At 30.8% G+C, this 16309-nt stretch overlaps 2 protein-coding genes and 1 long non-coding RNA gene across 4 annotated transcripts in view; all 3 read right to left on the bottom strand.

Annotated features, from left to right (window-relative positions):
- LOC107962439 (TMV resistance protein N) overlaps positions 1 to 12293 on the bottom strand; it is a 76055-nt gene extending 63762 nt beyond the window's left edge. The window contains exon 1 of the mRNA XM_016898851.2: positions 11653 to 12293. Within this exon, the coding sequence (XP_016754340.1) occupies positions 11653 to 12140 (488 nt within the window). The 5' untranslated portion in view covers positions 12141 to 12293. The remainder of the gene's footprint in view (positions 1 to 11652) is intronic.
- LOC107962494 (disease resistance-like protein DSC1) overlaps positions 1 to 15610 on the bottom strand; it is a 100313-nt gene extending 84703 nt beyond the window's left edge. The window contains exons 1-2 of one of the 2 annotated variants that reach the window (XM_016898908.2): positions 15047 to 15610; positions 14111 to 14951 (exon numbers count right to left, since the gene is read on the bottom strand). In XM_016898908.2, coding sequence (XP_016754397.2) covers positions 14448 to 14951; positions 15047 to 15364 — 822 coding nt within the window. In that variant the 5' untranslated portion in view covers positions 15365 to 15610 and the 3' untranslated portion in view covers positions 14111 to 14447. Of the gene's footprint in view, positions 1 to 14110; positions 14952 to 15046 lie in introns of those variants that run through there. The other variant, XM_041080123.1, reaches the window with a different exon arrangement.
- On the bottom strand, positions 5555 to 7563 carry LOC121209452 (uncharacterized). Its single transcript, XR_005904600.1, has 2 exons — positions 6772 to 7563; positions 5555 to 5847 (listed from the first exon to the last, which is right to left on the bottom strand). It is a non-coding gene; the product is annotated as an uncharacterized lncRNA (long non-coding RNA).
- Positions 15611 to 16309: the final 699 nt, after the last annotated feature.

Raw genomic sequence — 16309 nt, 5'->3', positions numbered from 1 at the left:
TTCCTAATATTTTAGTCCCTGTCAATAGTGCCAAACACTTAATGCAATCGTAAACTAACTAAAAATCTGACTAAGGCAAGTGCATCTATCAATTAATAGTATAACTATGGTGAGCAAATATATTGTTCCCACAAGGACTAAAAGTATTAGTAATTACCGTCTTTCTATTATTTAATCGATAAATTGGAGTGATTGATTAAAATTAAAATTAACTAAATTAATTATCTAAAGAACACTTCAAAGAACAAATCAGGAAAATAAACGATTAACAACCAAGAAGTGAGACAATACCGAGGAAAGCATCCACCTAGATTTCATCTATCATTATCAATCTAAATTACGCAATTTCTTGACTTAATATCTTGATTCATAGAAATCCTTAAATTATGCTAATATCTCTCTTTGACTAAAAAAATTTGACTTTAGGTTGATTAATTGAAATTTCTTTCTAATTAAAACCTCTATTGTCGCATTAACTCGATCTATAGATCCCCTATTAGATTTGACTCTAATTCGGTAGATTTATGTCATCCTATTTATAGGATTGCATGCAACTCCACTCAATTATGCTAGATCTACTCTTAAACAAGGTCTATTCCTCCTCTGATTTAAGCACATCAAACATGGATTAATAGCCTAGAAATATTAAACCAAGAATTAAGCATATATAATTGGGAACAAGATCCAGGTATTTATTTCATAAAAATAGAAATCAAATATAATAATCTATTCTATGGTTCATCTCCTTAGGTATTTAGAAAATTAGTTCATGATAGCAAATAAAAACATCCCAAAGATAGTATAACCACAAGAAACTAAGAAACTCATAATAAACTTCAAAGAAATCAAAAGGAGATCTTTAATCTTGATGGGAATAAGCTTCAGAATCGGCTTCAATGGTGTTTTTCGAGTTGTTTTCTTAAGTATTCTATGACGACTCACTTCTCTCTTCTTATCTTTGTCATATATAGGTCTTAAAATATCCAAAAACCTAAAACACAAATTTTCCCGTAGGTTTGGAGTGCAATTAGCGATTTCTACATGGACTAGCACATGGCCGTGTGTCCAGCCCATGTGGCTCCTGAAACTTGTTTCGATTTTCTAATTTTCGCTCCTTTTACTCTCAAATGCTCTCCTAAGTAAAGAGAATGAATTTAAACTATTAGGAGCATAAAATTCACCTTTTTAAATCAAATAATCATCCAAAAATGCATTTAGAATGAGGCTAAAACATGTTACTTTTGACATTTGTCATATTTGTATTTTGAAGATCATAACTCTAATATATAAACTTTGATTTCTAATTAGTCCATCATCAATTAAAAATTAGTTACATGAGTATTGACACGTATTTGGTTCATACTTTATTCAATCATTGAATCCCAATAAAACATAAATCATATTAGATCATTTTTAATTTGGCGTAACTTTTTTATGATGAAATTATTCTTATTATATATATACACGTTCATATTATCCTACAAACTCACTTGGACCATATATATATGCACAAATTACCATATAATTACATATAATAATATAACCTTAGGAGCTCAAAATTTTAGTATTATAACTAAAATATCTTCTAAACCATTAATTGTATTAACATAGAACTAAGTAATTTATATCATAACTAAATTCATCATTAATCGCATATATCAACACAACAAAATGACAGATCAAATATGAATGAGTAGCATGAAAACTATATGTAATGCGATCTAGACATGTCTATATCTAACTAGCTCTCCTCAAACCTTGGTGATGTCAAGCCTTACCAAAATCAATATATTAAATGATTATTTTTGCAAAAAATAATCTTAAAACATCCATAAACTGAAATAATTAAAAAAGGTGCTTACAGTAGAAAGACAATTAAAGGCAATGAAAAATAAGAAATAAAAACAAGTGATTTAAACGTATCGGGTTTTTTTATGTTGGATATATAATAGTGTGGTTGTTAGGGGTTTGTATGCAATTACTAAATGAAGTTATCAATAGTTTATTAAATTACACAGGACAGATTAAAACTATTTTTTTGGTACAATGATTTGTTTGGTCCTTCAATTTTATATAAAAAATTATTTTAACTCTTTATTTAATTTTTTTGTCTCTTTTAATCTTTGAACTTGCATTGTTTGTCAAATCACTCTCAAAACAGACGGAAAAGTTAACATCCGTTAACTTCACTGATCGATGTGTATAAATAAAAAAGTTAACATCTGTTACCAATAGACTTATTTTTGTATTAAAATTGTAAATATGTCAGTTTGGGACAATTAAAATTTGAAAAACAAAACTAATTGGGATTGGTAACTAATTTAGTAAATTATAAAGGGACAAATAATGGGAATTATGTAGTTCAAAATTAGGAAAAAAATATAATTGATTATTTTATTGATATGTTATTTAGGAAATCAATATTGCATTTAGAATTTATAAAATACATTTGGTTGGAATAGAGTGGATAAATTAACCCACTAAACACCACGCATTTGAAGCATACATCACTAATGGGGTCACCAGTCTACTACTCACTATTTCAATAAAAGAAAAAGGTGGTCCTTTGTCATCAACTGCTTATTTTCCCACCTTTTTTCTGTACATTTTCCAAATGTAGGCGCGTAGGTATGGAAACGAGAAATTGGTGTCACCTTTACCAGTTATTTCTTCTTATCACAACGAAAAGGCAATTTCCTTCCACTGAATATAAATAATATTGGACTACCAAGGTTATGAAATGGACCTTGCATGAATATTCTCTCTAATAATGTATTGTTGGATCATGCTTGTGTTGCTGCTTCTCCTCCCGCATCTTCAGATATCAACAAGGGTGGGTTCAATTTCAGTGGTTACTTGAATGTCGAAGGAGGTGCAGGTCTCGATTCAAGTGGGCTCTTTAAACTTACTAATACTAACATCCGACTAAGAGGTCACATCTTCTACAAGAATCCAATCCAGTTTAAGAACTCCACAAATGCTACTGTTTCCTCCTTTTCCACCACCTTCATTTTGCAATTGTACCTCAATACAAGAGCCTTGGTAGCCATGGATTGGCTTTTGTAATCTCCCCTAACAATGAAATTTCTGGAGCTCTTTCCGGCCAGTATCTCGGTCTTTTCAATGCAACAAACACGGGCATCGACTCCAACCATGTTGTGGCGATTGAACTGGAACAGTCCAGGACTTGGAGTTCTGTGACAGACGAAAACCACGTCGGCATCGACATCAATAGACCAAAGTCAGTGACATCTGCGTCTGCAGGGTATTTCACCGATGAAGGTGAGTTAAAAAATCTCAGCCTTAAGTTTAAGTTTTAGCCATGGGATTCTTTTAACTGCTTAATTCGTTTGGTATCTAGCAAGCTCCCTTAATTCGAAAAAGTTTAGTGCTAAAATTATAATTTTTTTAATTAAATGACCAACATGAAAATTTAGTCATAGTTTAGTGAGTAATAATATAGTTTATCCTTAAAAAAATAGTAGCTTGGATTTGGCTGTAAGTACCATTGGAACTTATGCGTCGTAAGGGTATCATTACCCAATCTATATAATATAATATACATAAAAACACGTGTTTGAAAAAACTTTTAAATTAACATGAATATCCTTTATTTTCTATCAAATTACTAAATTCACGTTTAAAAGTTGTGTTAATTTTATTGATGTAAAATAAATTTATTTTTTTAATAGAATTGTAAATATATTAATTATCACTTAATTAATATCAGAGTTGCATAGCAATTGAAATTTAAGTTTATCTTTATAAATAACATCTAGTAGTTAGACATATTTAATTAAGTATCCTGTAAGAAAAATTATCGATACAAAATTTGGAGATTATTAACATTAATAAATTAAAATTATATATATAAAGAAAAAATGGTTATTTGAAGAGAATTGAATCCTATTCAAATTAATTTGTATTAAAGAAAAATGGAAAATTATTTTAATTGATGATGAGATAATATAATATTATAAAAAAAATTATAATTATATTGCATGTTATTTATACTAAGTGAAACAAGCACTACATGTGACATTTGTGAAAACATTTTGTGAGTTTTTTCTTTTTTAAATAAAGTTAAAATTTAATAATTATTTTTTAATTATCATTATTAATATAAATGAAATTACATGCAATACATGTCACATTAGACACATGTGACATTAAACACCAGTAATAATAAAAATTGGAGGGTGATATACTATTGATGTGCTTAAAAAAGGCTATATTTATAAAAAAAAAAAGAAATTATATAAGCATCATCAAATAAGACATTGGTTGAATTTGTTAATTCTAAGAGTTTTGGAAATCCAATGTTTTAGGTTTTAATCTCAATATTTTGTAAAAAGATAAATTTAAATACTAAACTTTTTAATCATTTTTCAAATAAGTTACTTATGATACCAGTTCAGTCACAAATTTAAATAATAAAATATAAAATATGTTTTGTTAAGATAAAATTATGTGAATGATATATATTTATATAATGTAAATTATTAATATAGTAAAATTGGAAATACTTTAAAGATATTTATTATCCTAGAAAATATAGGCATTTTAGTGTAAATCATAAAAACTGTTCCTTGATACCACCGCGCATGATTACCTCTGCTTTAACTTTACCTCCATAATATGCCGAGGCCATGAATGGCACTCATTCCTTAATACCATAGTTCCCGCAATGCCACTACTCAAAACAAAGGCATTTCTATTTTTCCAAAGTTCCTAGCAGGCCATAGCAAAAAGAGTACCCCAATCAGTTCCTTCCACAGAAAAAGTTGTTTGAGTTCCGGAGAAACTCACTGTTCTCCAATTTCCTAGTGCATCTTCCCATATATTGGACAAAGCCCTCCAGAGAAACAAGCAATTAGAAGGATGTACTGAAGACGACCATCTACTTATTACCTCATACTTGTTTCCAAGGACTTTAACCCATAGCACATTCATGTTAGAAATGACATTAAAAGCTACTTTAATCATGCAAGCTTTATTGTGGCCTCGTACTTTCCTCAACCCAAATCCACCATTCTTCAAAGGCATCCAACAGGTCACTAAAGTTGGTTTCCGGTTACCAGATGTAGACCCCCAAATGAATCCTCGAACCTGCTTCTCAATTTCATTGCAATTGTCTTGGTGATCACCTTAAACAACCGTACAAAGATTGATCGGTTTAAATTGAGACAGTAATTCCGATCCTGCCACCCTGGGCACCAACACAATAAGAGTCTGATTCAAGATAGAGGCGAGAACATTTGATAATTTCATTCTACTGGTTTTTAATTTGAATAGTTCATTCATTTAAAACAATCATAATTTTGCACCAATTATAAAAGAAGTCAGAAAAAAATTGTGCACCGATCAAATGAAATTTTCTTTACTTTTATAGCCTCTTTGAGTTAGAGGAAAAGATGGTCCAATTGAGATACACTTGAAAAGTTTAATGATGAATCGAAATGAATTAACTGTTATATCACGCCTTAATTGTTAAAAAAATTATATTTTGACTTAAAATAAAATGTTGAGAGCCAAATTGCTAAAAAAAAAAAAATAAACACTAAGAATTTTTTTTATCATTATGCCTAATTTAAAAAGTTTTATTTACATTACAATTAAATTACTATTTGAATTTACATTTTAAAAACAACGTTTATTTCAATATGTATAATTTAATGTTAAAAACAACTAATTATATAATAGCATACTCTATTTCTCAAAATCCTAATTCCCTAAATTTTTCAGAGAGCCTATAATTGCTAGTGACCGCTTCCATTCCAACTTGATGACTTTTGTTGGTCCCTCACTTCCATGATACTTTGAGCAGACTTACATGCTTCTATAGGTCTGAGAGACAAACATAAAACACCAAGATTATTTTTGTTGTACTGAGATCATCTATATCACTAGTATATTAACTTACCTTAAATCGAGAAATTTTTGTTGATATTATATAAACACAAACATTAAAAATCTTGCTCATGTTGACCAAGATCATATCTCTATTTCTCTAAACCCTAACATTAGACAATAACAAAAAAAGAATTTATAGAATTTTGAAAAAAAATTGGATATGAAAATGTCTCTCACATGGAAAAGAGTTTCTAATTAATTAAAAAAGGGTACCGTATTTTTATATTTGGATGAGTGTTAAAAATAAATGTCTAAACATAAATATTGGTAAAAAAATATAAACTAAAAATTTAGAATAATATTATTTGTACTTCGAGCCATAAAATATGAATACTACTTTTATTAGAAGGAATTAAACCTATTTAAGTACTATTAAGGACTTATATTTAATCCTCCAAATATATAAAAACAATTTTGACCGATTAAATTGGACACATAATTTGGTCTCAAATAAAAATGAAATGGTTTCTAACTCAACCAAAATTATGATCTAATCCTCATTAAAGGATTTTTGCCTTATTATTACCTCTATATCCTCGTCAAAACTATCTAATTTTCTCTACATTTCTATCTCAATTGATTATATTTACTTCAACCAAAAAATAAAATATAGATGTAAGTGAATATATATAACGAAAATAAAACTTTAATAAATAAATAAAATGAAACCAATCAAAATGTACACATTTCAATTATATAAAAACGAATGAATTAGGCGACCAAAATTTTAAAATTTTTTGGTATAATAATAGAAGGATCATATCTCATTCGCAAAGAAATCTAGAATGATAATAAAATATGTAAACAACATAGATGTGTAAAAAAAGCTAGTAGGACAATGTTGGTTAAGTAGTTTACCACAGTTAATTCTTCTTCCCGGGTTAGCCACTTAGAAAAAACTTTGCATCCGTTTTGATTGCGGCCCTTCTTCCTCTGCATTCTCGTAGATATTACGTTTTTGTTTTATTTGAGAAGTGCTACCTACTGATCCATCGTTGTGAGCAAAGTGTTGGTGGATGTTTTCAAAATTTGGAGAAGATTGAGTGGTATGGCACTGCACCTCTTTTATTTCATCCAAATCTGTCTCATACACTATTCTAACACCGCACTTCTTCACCTTAGTATTGCGTCCAAATGAAGATGCGAAACACACCTCAAGCTCATTGCATATCTGATCTAAACAATCTGTTGTCCATAAATTATTGGTTTCACAGTCATCATATTCATCCTTCAAAGAAGGATATAATTTATCACGCGACCAATAACGAAGAAAAAGGTGATCTTTCATTATTGTTTTATCCACTCCCCAGCCACTCCAATATATCTGTCGAAAAATAGATCCATTACAGCTGGCTTGTTCAGAATTTCTACAATAAATAAATGCTCTGCAACCAATAGACTCGTCATCACTTGAAGCATCATTACTGACAAAAATGCAGCAACAAGCAACTCCAACCCATTGACTATCTCATAGGTAGGGGTATCTTAATTGAAGAGTCACTTTTTTGTTGGCTAAACCATTCTGGGATTTCACCTCCGGGCATAATAATATCAAACTCTTCTCTTGAATGTGCAAATGCCTGCAAAATAAAACACAAGTTTTGGTAACTAAAACCATAAATTGTCAAGTATGAAATTTTGTAAGGGACAAAAAAGAGATTAATAGACCTTAAAATGTTTTTTCAGAAGTGTTAATGCATTGATATTATCAGCCAATTTGAAGCAGTTAATGGCTCTAAAGCTAGCCGAATCCACTAAATTGCATGCTTCAAGTGAAGAACAGCCATCTATCCTCGCATGTCCTACCCTTGTTGGTAGCTCAGGCAACGATTCAAGCATCTTGCAATATGCCAATCCAAGAAACTTAAGCTTGGAGAGTCGAGTAAGAGATGCAGGTATGCTGATGAAATTGTTACCACTAAGATCAAGATGTACCAAAGAGGATAGACCAGAAATGTAACTATGAATATCTGCTTCACCAAGAGTCTACATGTTGCAATTTGACAATTTAAGAAACTCAAGCTTCGAGAGTCCAGTAAGAGATGCAGGTATGCTGATGAAATTGTTACCACTAAGATCAAGACGTATCAAAGAGGATAGACCAGAAATATCATGTGGAATATCTCCTTCGCAAAGATTGCAGTAACTTAGTGTTAGCTGTCTTAATGAACTCAAACCTGACAACAAAGGCAACATCGGAGCCATGGGATTCGTCCTTCTATCTTGGATTACCTTGCCCCCATTGAAAGATAGAGTTTTAAGATTTTTCAATCGAAAAATGAAGGATGGTGGCTCTGTTATGGTTGTTTCACTGAAGTCAAGCTCTTCCAAAAACTCTACTTGCTGCAAATTCACTGGCAAATATTCAATTTTATAACAACCAGAAAGATCTAGAGTTTTTAGACGTGCCATTTTCCCATCAATATCCGGAAACCTTACAAGATTTGAGCAACCCGAAAGAATTAATGTTTCAAGAGATTCCATTCCAATTTTGGTCGGAAGACTCTTAAGACTTATGCAGCCTCTTAAATTCAAAAGTTTAAGGCTCTTAAGCACTCCGATTGATAAATGGACATCAACTAATCTGGCACAACCTTCCAAAATCAAAACTTCAAGATATGGGGATGTTGTGAAATCTGGTGTCTTGATCAGGTTTTGGGACCCTTGATATGGGGATGTTGATAATTTTCAACTTGTACAAGGGCTGTTGAAAAAATAACAAATTAGAGAGAAAAGAGAAAACATAATAATGCTAATTTTTTTTTGTTTTTTATCCTAATCAAATTTTAATCATTTATATTAATACATGCTAAAACACAAGGAGAAGATGAGCTAATTCTTACCCTATTTTCCTTCCATAATTGTTGAATGTGACTATATGGTAAATGAAGTGCGACAAGGTTATTCAGTTGAAAGTTTGAAGGCAAGTATCTTAAAGGATATTCTGTCCATTCTAAAAGTCGTAGTTCATCAGAAAGATATTTGAGATCATCACAGTTTGATAAGCAAAGCACTCTGAGCAATCTCAATTTTTTCATCTTCGAGAAGGTATTGACACTCAAATTAAGCATCTTACTCGATTCCCTAATAACCATGAACAAAACAAAAAATGAGCTTCAAAATATACAAAAACATTCAATATCTAAAAGCTATGTTGCATCGATAATGTTTTTTTTAAGTATCCGTATCTAATACTTATATCTACTGCATATCTGAATATGAGTATTAAGATATGTAGACAATACTCTATCTAAGGCTTACTTTTGACTTTTATTTATGTTTGGTGCAGTGATATATAACTCATAGATTACTGGTGAACCAAATGATGGCATCATTTGGATTTGTTTTTGAGAACTTTTAATGACATTTTATAACCTACTTCATAGATATATATTGTCATTACATCAAATATAAACCATTAATATTAGCAAAGACAATGACATACATCTTTTTATAATTTCTTTTAAAAGAGTAACATGTTTCTCTATAAATTTCATAAATGTAACATCAAAAAATTAAGCATTAAGGGTGTGCTTAGTTGAGTAAAAAAGTGGAGGATATAAAAATAGAGTAGAAAAGTGGAAAAAAAGAGAGGAGAGATGATTACTTTCTGTCCTCAAGAATAAAAATAAATTGTTCAAAATTGGAATAATGAGAAGAGAGAAAATAAGAGAGTAATTTTATTTTCAAATGTTTTATTTTCTTTCCTTCTCACTTTTCACCATACCAAGCAAAAATATTTTTTCCATTCATTTTTTCATCTTTCCAACTAAGCACACTTATGGAAGAAAAAATATGTTTTCTATCATTTTAGTTTTCTATCCCTTCAATTTTTTATCCTTCTAATTTTCTTTTCACTCTACTAAGTAAAGTCAAAATCTTTTTTTTTTCTCATTTATTTTTGGATTTTTTTTACAATAATAATAATAATAACAATATTAATAGTACATATTGATAAATTTATATGTATTTTTCTTACCTTTTATTGTCGATGATCATGCTTTCAATCACTTTGGTAGCCTAAAAGTAATCAAGAACAGACAATAAGAAGACAAAATAAATGATCTAAATTGTACTATAAAACTTTTGAAAATTTATATGCATGTTAACATTATCACAGTCTTTTGGTTGAAATATACTAAATAAAATCTTTTGAACAAAGTAAAACATTTTCTAATGAGATTAATTCAATAAAATTAAACATTTATATTACAAATCTTTATTAATATTTATAATCAAAATATGGAAATTATCTTAAAGCTACTCAATGCCACTTCAGTATTGCTTCAGTATCGATATGTAAACCAATTAGACTAAGCTTTGGATCTATATCATATATTGATAAAAGAAAATTTCGTATGTATTTTTGTTGAATGATTTACCGTGTTTTTTGTTAGGACATGATGGACATCCCTTTCCTTCCACAATCTACAATGTTTTCCAGGTTCATCAACACATTTTTCTTGAGCAATTTTTCTTCCCATTTCTTGTAACAAGGTATGCATCCGCAAATATTGGTTGTCATCACTAACTTTTATGAGAGATTTCTTAATGAGAACATCAATTCCAATATCTGGGAAAAACTCACAACCATCCAGTACTTTCATTACGAAATCTTTATTCTCCCCATTAAAAAAGCATGCTATATCTAGAAATATATTCTTCTCCCTTTCTTCCAATCCATCAAAGTTGATTCTTAGTGTGTCAAGAATATCTTTGTTAGAATCTCGTTTAAGTCTTTCAATTGCACTTCTCCATTGAACTATATCTCTACCGCACAAAAATGAACCCAAAACTTCAAGAGCTAAGGGGAGACCACCAGCATAACGTACAACATGTTCTGAAAGCTCAAAGAAATCATCTTTTGACATTGTATCACTATCAAAAGCTTTCAAATTGAAAAGCCCTAGTGCATCGTTGGGATTCAGTGTTGCAGGCTTATACACATCATCGATTTGATAAGATCGAAGCAAATGTTCATCTCTTGTTGTTACAATGACCCTACTCCCTAAACTAAACCAATCACGCCTTCCAACCAAGCATTTCAAGTGTTGTACATTATCAACATCATCAAGAACAGCAAGAACCTTTTTGCTAGACAGCCTACGGCTAATTATGATATTCCCTTCATGAACATTGAAAAAATTAAAGCATTCATCTGGCAAGATTTGAGAAAGAAGTTGTTTCTGTAAAGAAACAAGTCCACATTTGTTTGAAACTTCTCGAATATCAGCAAGAAAGCTTTTACCTTCAAAATGATGTGACATTTGAGAGTAAACAACCCTTGCAAGAGTTGTTTTACCGATGCCACCCATTCCGCAAATTCCTATAATGCGAACATCGTTTTCCCCAATATTTATTTTCGAATACAACTCCTCCAAACGTAAGTTAATTCCAACCAACTCATCATGAACAATTGGATATGTATCACATAATTTTGCTGATATACTTTTAACAATGTCTCCGATAAACTCTGATTCATGCCTACAATGAAATAAAAAATCGCTGCAATCTTTCAAATGCTCTTTTACATTTTTAGTTCAATGAATCATGAAATATAGTTGGAAGAAAGAATAAGACAGCAAGATCTATTATAGCATCAACATACACAACTTGCTCGTTAGTTGAAATAAGGGAATTCTTAATTAAACGCAAAATTATAATAATAAAAACATGCAATAAAAAACACAATGTTTTAGTCATTAAAATTAGGAAATAGAGAAGAAAAGAAAGAATTACCTATCATGTAAATGCCATCCTTTGATGTTAGCTACTTGAGTCAAAGCATTTCGCCACTTCTGGATTTTGTCTTTATCTTCCTTGTACCTCTCTTCATGTTTGGCGAAGGCTTCTTCAACTTTTTCTTTTTGTTTTCTTAAATCGGATGGATCCACATGGCAGAAAATTGGAAATACTTTATGTCCGTTAACATTTTTTTGTTGAATAATCTCAGAAAGCTCCTCCAAGCACCATCCTGAAAAAGCATAGGTTTCTGAAAAAACGATCACCGAGCACCATGATTGCTGAATTGCATTGAAGAGTTCAGGTGCGATCTCTTCGCCAGCCTCCAGCTTTGGGTCATCCCTGAAGGTGACGATCCCACTCCTCTTAAGAGCATCATAAAGATGATCCGTGAAGTTGTTGCGAGTATCTTCACCTCTAAAACTCAAGAAAACATCATATTTCTTTTTAGAAATGGAGGAAGAAGTCGAAGGTAACGAAAACATGAGGATGTATGAAAGGAGATGGATATCTCAATCTGGTGTTCAAAATCAGAAAATAGATCGCCCAATACTCACAAAAAAACTAGAAAAAGTAATGATATGAGCGATTGATTCAAAGATGAGCGATGGATGTTCTTTCCAAGGTGAGAGTTGACGAAGTGGAGGCCAGTTTAATTATAAGTAATAATTAAAAATGTTGGACGGTTTGTATTTTATGTATTTAATAATTATAAATAATAATATTATCACAATAATAACTAGAATATAATTTATCACGCGACCAATATAGAAGAAATAGGTGAATATAATATTTGATGAATTTTTAAGATATTTTATTTTTAATTATATTAATTAACAGAAAATAATAGTTTTTATTTGAATTATTGAATATAATTAAAATATATTAACTTATTAATTCAAATATTATAATAATTTTTTTGAGACAATACCTAGAACTATCCATAATCTCTCCTCAACCCATAAAAAATAGCGGCTTGGATTTGACTGTAAATCTTTGAAACTTACGGGCCATGAGGGTATCATTACTCAATCTATATAATATAAGATAGTATAGATGCTTAGTTTGAAAAAACTTTTAAACTGACATGAATATCCTTTATTTTTCATCAAATTATTGAATTCACAATTAAAAGTTGTGCCAATTTTATTGATGTAAAATAAAATTATTATTTTAATAGAGTTCTAAATATCTTAATTATCACTTAATTAATATTAGCGTGTTGCATATTAATTGAAATTTAAGTTTAGCTTTATAAATAATGTCTAGTAGTTAGACATACTTGATTAAGTAGTATGAAAGAAACATTATCGATAAAAAATTTAAAGATTAATAACATTAATAAGTTAAAATTATATATATAAAGAGAATATTATATATATATAAAAAAATAATGGTTCTTTGAAGAGGATTGAATCCTATTCAAATTAAACCACATTAAAAAAATGAAAGATTATTTTAATTGATAATGAAATGATTTTAAAATCTTAATTCCCTAAATTCATCCGAGCCTATAATTGCTGAAGTGTCGGCTTCCATTCTAACTTGATGACTTTTGTTGGTCCCTCACCTGCATGATCCTTTGAGCAGACTTTCATGCTTCTATTGGTCTAGGGGACAAACATAAAACACCAACATTATTTTTGTTGCATTGAGATCATCTATATCACTAGTATATTAACCTACCTCAAATTGAGGAATTTTTGTTGATATCACATAAACACAAACATTGAAAACCTTGTTCATATCGACCAAAAATCATATCTTTATTTCTCTAAACAATAACATTAGACAAAAACTGAATTTATAGAATTTTAAAAAATATATTGGATATGAATATGTCTCTCACAGGGAAAATATTCTAAATAATTAAAACAGCCTACTTTATTTTTATATTTGAATAAGTGCTAAAAATAAATGTCTAAACATAAATACTTTGTAAAAAAATATAAATGGAAGAGTTGGAATAATATTATTTATATTTCAAGCCATGAAATTTAAATGGTACTTTTATTAGAAGGAATTAAACATATTTAAGTACTATTAAGGACTTATATTTAATCTTTCAAATATATAAAAAAATAATTTTGATTGATTAAATTGAACACATAAGTTGGTCTCAAATAAAAATGAAATAGTTTTTAACTCAGTCGAAATTATGATCTAATCCTCACTAAAGGATTTTCACCTTATTATTACCTGTATCGTCACCGAAACTATCCATTTTTCTCCACATTTCTATCTCGATTATATTTATTTCAACCTACAAATAAAATATGGATGTAATTGAATATATATAATGAAAAGAAAATTTTAATAAAAATATAAAACAAATCAAAATGTACACAATTCAATTATGTAAAAAGGAATGAATTAAGTGACTAAAATTTTAAGTAGTATTTTTTTAAAATTTTTTAGTATATAATAAAATGATCATATCTCATACGCAAATAAGTCTAGGATGATTACTTTAAATGAAATAAAAGATGTAAACAAGGTAGATGAGTAAAAATATTCAGTAGGACAAGGTTGGGGAAGTAATTTACCATAGCTAATGCTTCTTCCCCGATTGGACAATTATAAAAAATTGAAAAAAAATTTGCATCCGTTTTGGTTGCGGCCCTTCTTCCTCCGCTTCATCGTAGATATTAGGTTTCTATTTTATGTGAGAAGTGCTACCTACTGATCCATCGTTGTGAGCAGAGTGTTGGTGAATGTGTTCAAAATTTGGTGAAGATTGAGTATAGCACTGCAACTCTTTTATTTCTTCCAAATCTTTCTCATATACTATTCTAAAACCACACTTCTTTCACCTTAACACCACGTTCAGAGAAAGACACGTTAAGCTCATCGCATTTTTTATCTAAACAATGTGTTGCCCATAAATTAGTGGTTTCACAGTCGTCATATTTATTCTCCGAGGAAGGATATAATTTATCACGCGACCAATAGCGAAGAAAAAGGTGATCTTTCATTATGGGTTCACGCAGCCCCCAGCCACTCCAGTCAATCCGTCGATCATTTCTACCTCGAAAAATAGATCTATTACAGCTGGCTTGTTCAGAATTTCTACAATAGATATATGCTCGACAACTGATACGCTGTTTTTCATCCCTTGAAGCATCATTACTGCTAAAAATGCAGCAACAAGCAACTCCAATCCATTGGCTATCTCTCCGAAGGTTGATAGGTAGGCGTATCATAATTAAAGAGCCGCTTTCTTGGTTGCTAAACCATTCTGGGATTTCACTTCCGGGCATCATAATATCAAACATTTTTCTTGAATTTGCAAATGCCTGCAAAAAAAAAAAAAACACAAGTCGTTTGGTAACTAAAACCATAAATTCTCAAGTATGAGATTTTGTAAGGGAGAAAATAGAGATTAATCGACCTTAAGCTCTTTTTTCAGCAGTGTTAATGCATTCATATTCTCAGCCAATTTGAAGCAGTTAATGGCTCTAAATGCGCCCGAACCTACTAAATTGCATACTTCACGTATTGTTAATGCATTCATATTCTCAGCCAATTTGAAGCAGTTAATGGCTCTAAAGGCAGCCGAATCCACTAAATTGCATACTTCAAGTGAAGAACAACCATCTATCCACACTTGTCCTACCCTTCTCGGTATCTCAGGCAACGATTTAAGCATCTTGCAATATGACAATCCAAGAAATTGAAGCTTGGAGAGTCGAGTAAGAGATGCAGGCATGCTGATGAAACTGTTACCACTAAGACCAAGATGTACCAAAGAGGATAGACCAGAAATATCGCGTGGAATATCTCCTTCACCAAGAGTGCATATGTTGCAATTTGACAACTCAAGAAACCCAACCTTCTGTTAAATAAACTTAAATGAAAGTTAAGAGTCATGTAAGTGAAAGGTCAAGAGTTGAAAGGTCAAGAGTTATATTGTTTTTTTTAATGGGTTTAAATTAGTAGTTTTTTGTTTAGGAAAATGAAAGGTCAAGAGTCATTGGTTTATGGTTATTATTAGATTTTAATATTTTCAATTTTTGTTGTTTTAAATGGTAAACTATAGCCTATAAATAGTTTGTAAGCTTTTGATTTTATATGAGAGAACAATTTTATATTGAGAACATTTTCCACAATTTGGTATCTGAGCTATGGAGAGTGTGACTAGTAATGTGCCATTGCCTCGACTAACAAAGGTGAACTATGAGAATTGGAGCATCCAAATGAAAGCTCTTCTCGGGTCTCAAGATGGTTGGGAAGTGGTCCAAGAAGGTTTCGTAGAACCGACAACTACTGCGGGATATACGGCGGCTCAAAACAAGGCGTTGAAAGAAATGCGGTCGAAAGATAAGGCGGCATTGTACATGTTATTTCGAGCCGTTGATGAGTCGGGCTTTGAGAAGATTGCAAGTGCGACAACTTCAAAAGAAGCGTGGGACATTTTAGCAAAGGTGTACAAAGGAGCCGACCGAGTTAAACAAGTCCGACTTCAAACTCTTCGTGGCGAGCTGGAAGGCATGAAGATGAAGGAATTAGAAGGTGTCTCCGACTACATCACGCGTGTTCAAACCGTGGTAAACCAACTCAACCGAAACGGAGAAGCGTTAACTGATGCACGAGTTGTGGAGAAGATTTTGAGATCGTTAACTGACAGTTTCGAAAATGTCGTATGTGCCATAGA

Source organism: Gossypium hirsutum, chromosome A11 (assembly GCF_007990345.1).
Source record: "Gossypium hirsutum isolate 1008001.06 chromosome A11, Gossypium_hirsutum_v2.1, whole genome shotgun sequence".
NCBI classification, from domain to species: Eukaryota; Viridiplantae; Streptophyta; class Magnoliopsida; order Malvales; family Malvaceae; genus Gossypium; species Gossypium hirsutum.
Note: the sequence above shows the minus strand (reverse complement) of the source record. Positions and strands in the feature narration are given on the sequence as shown.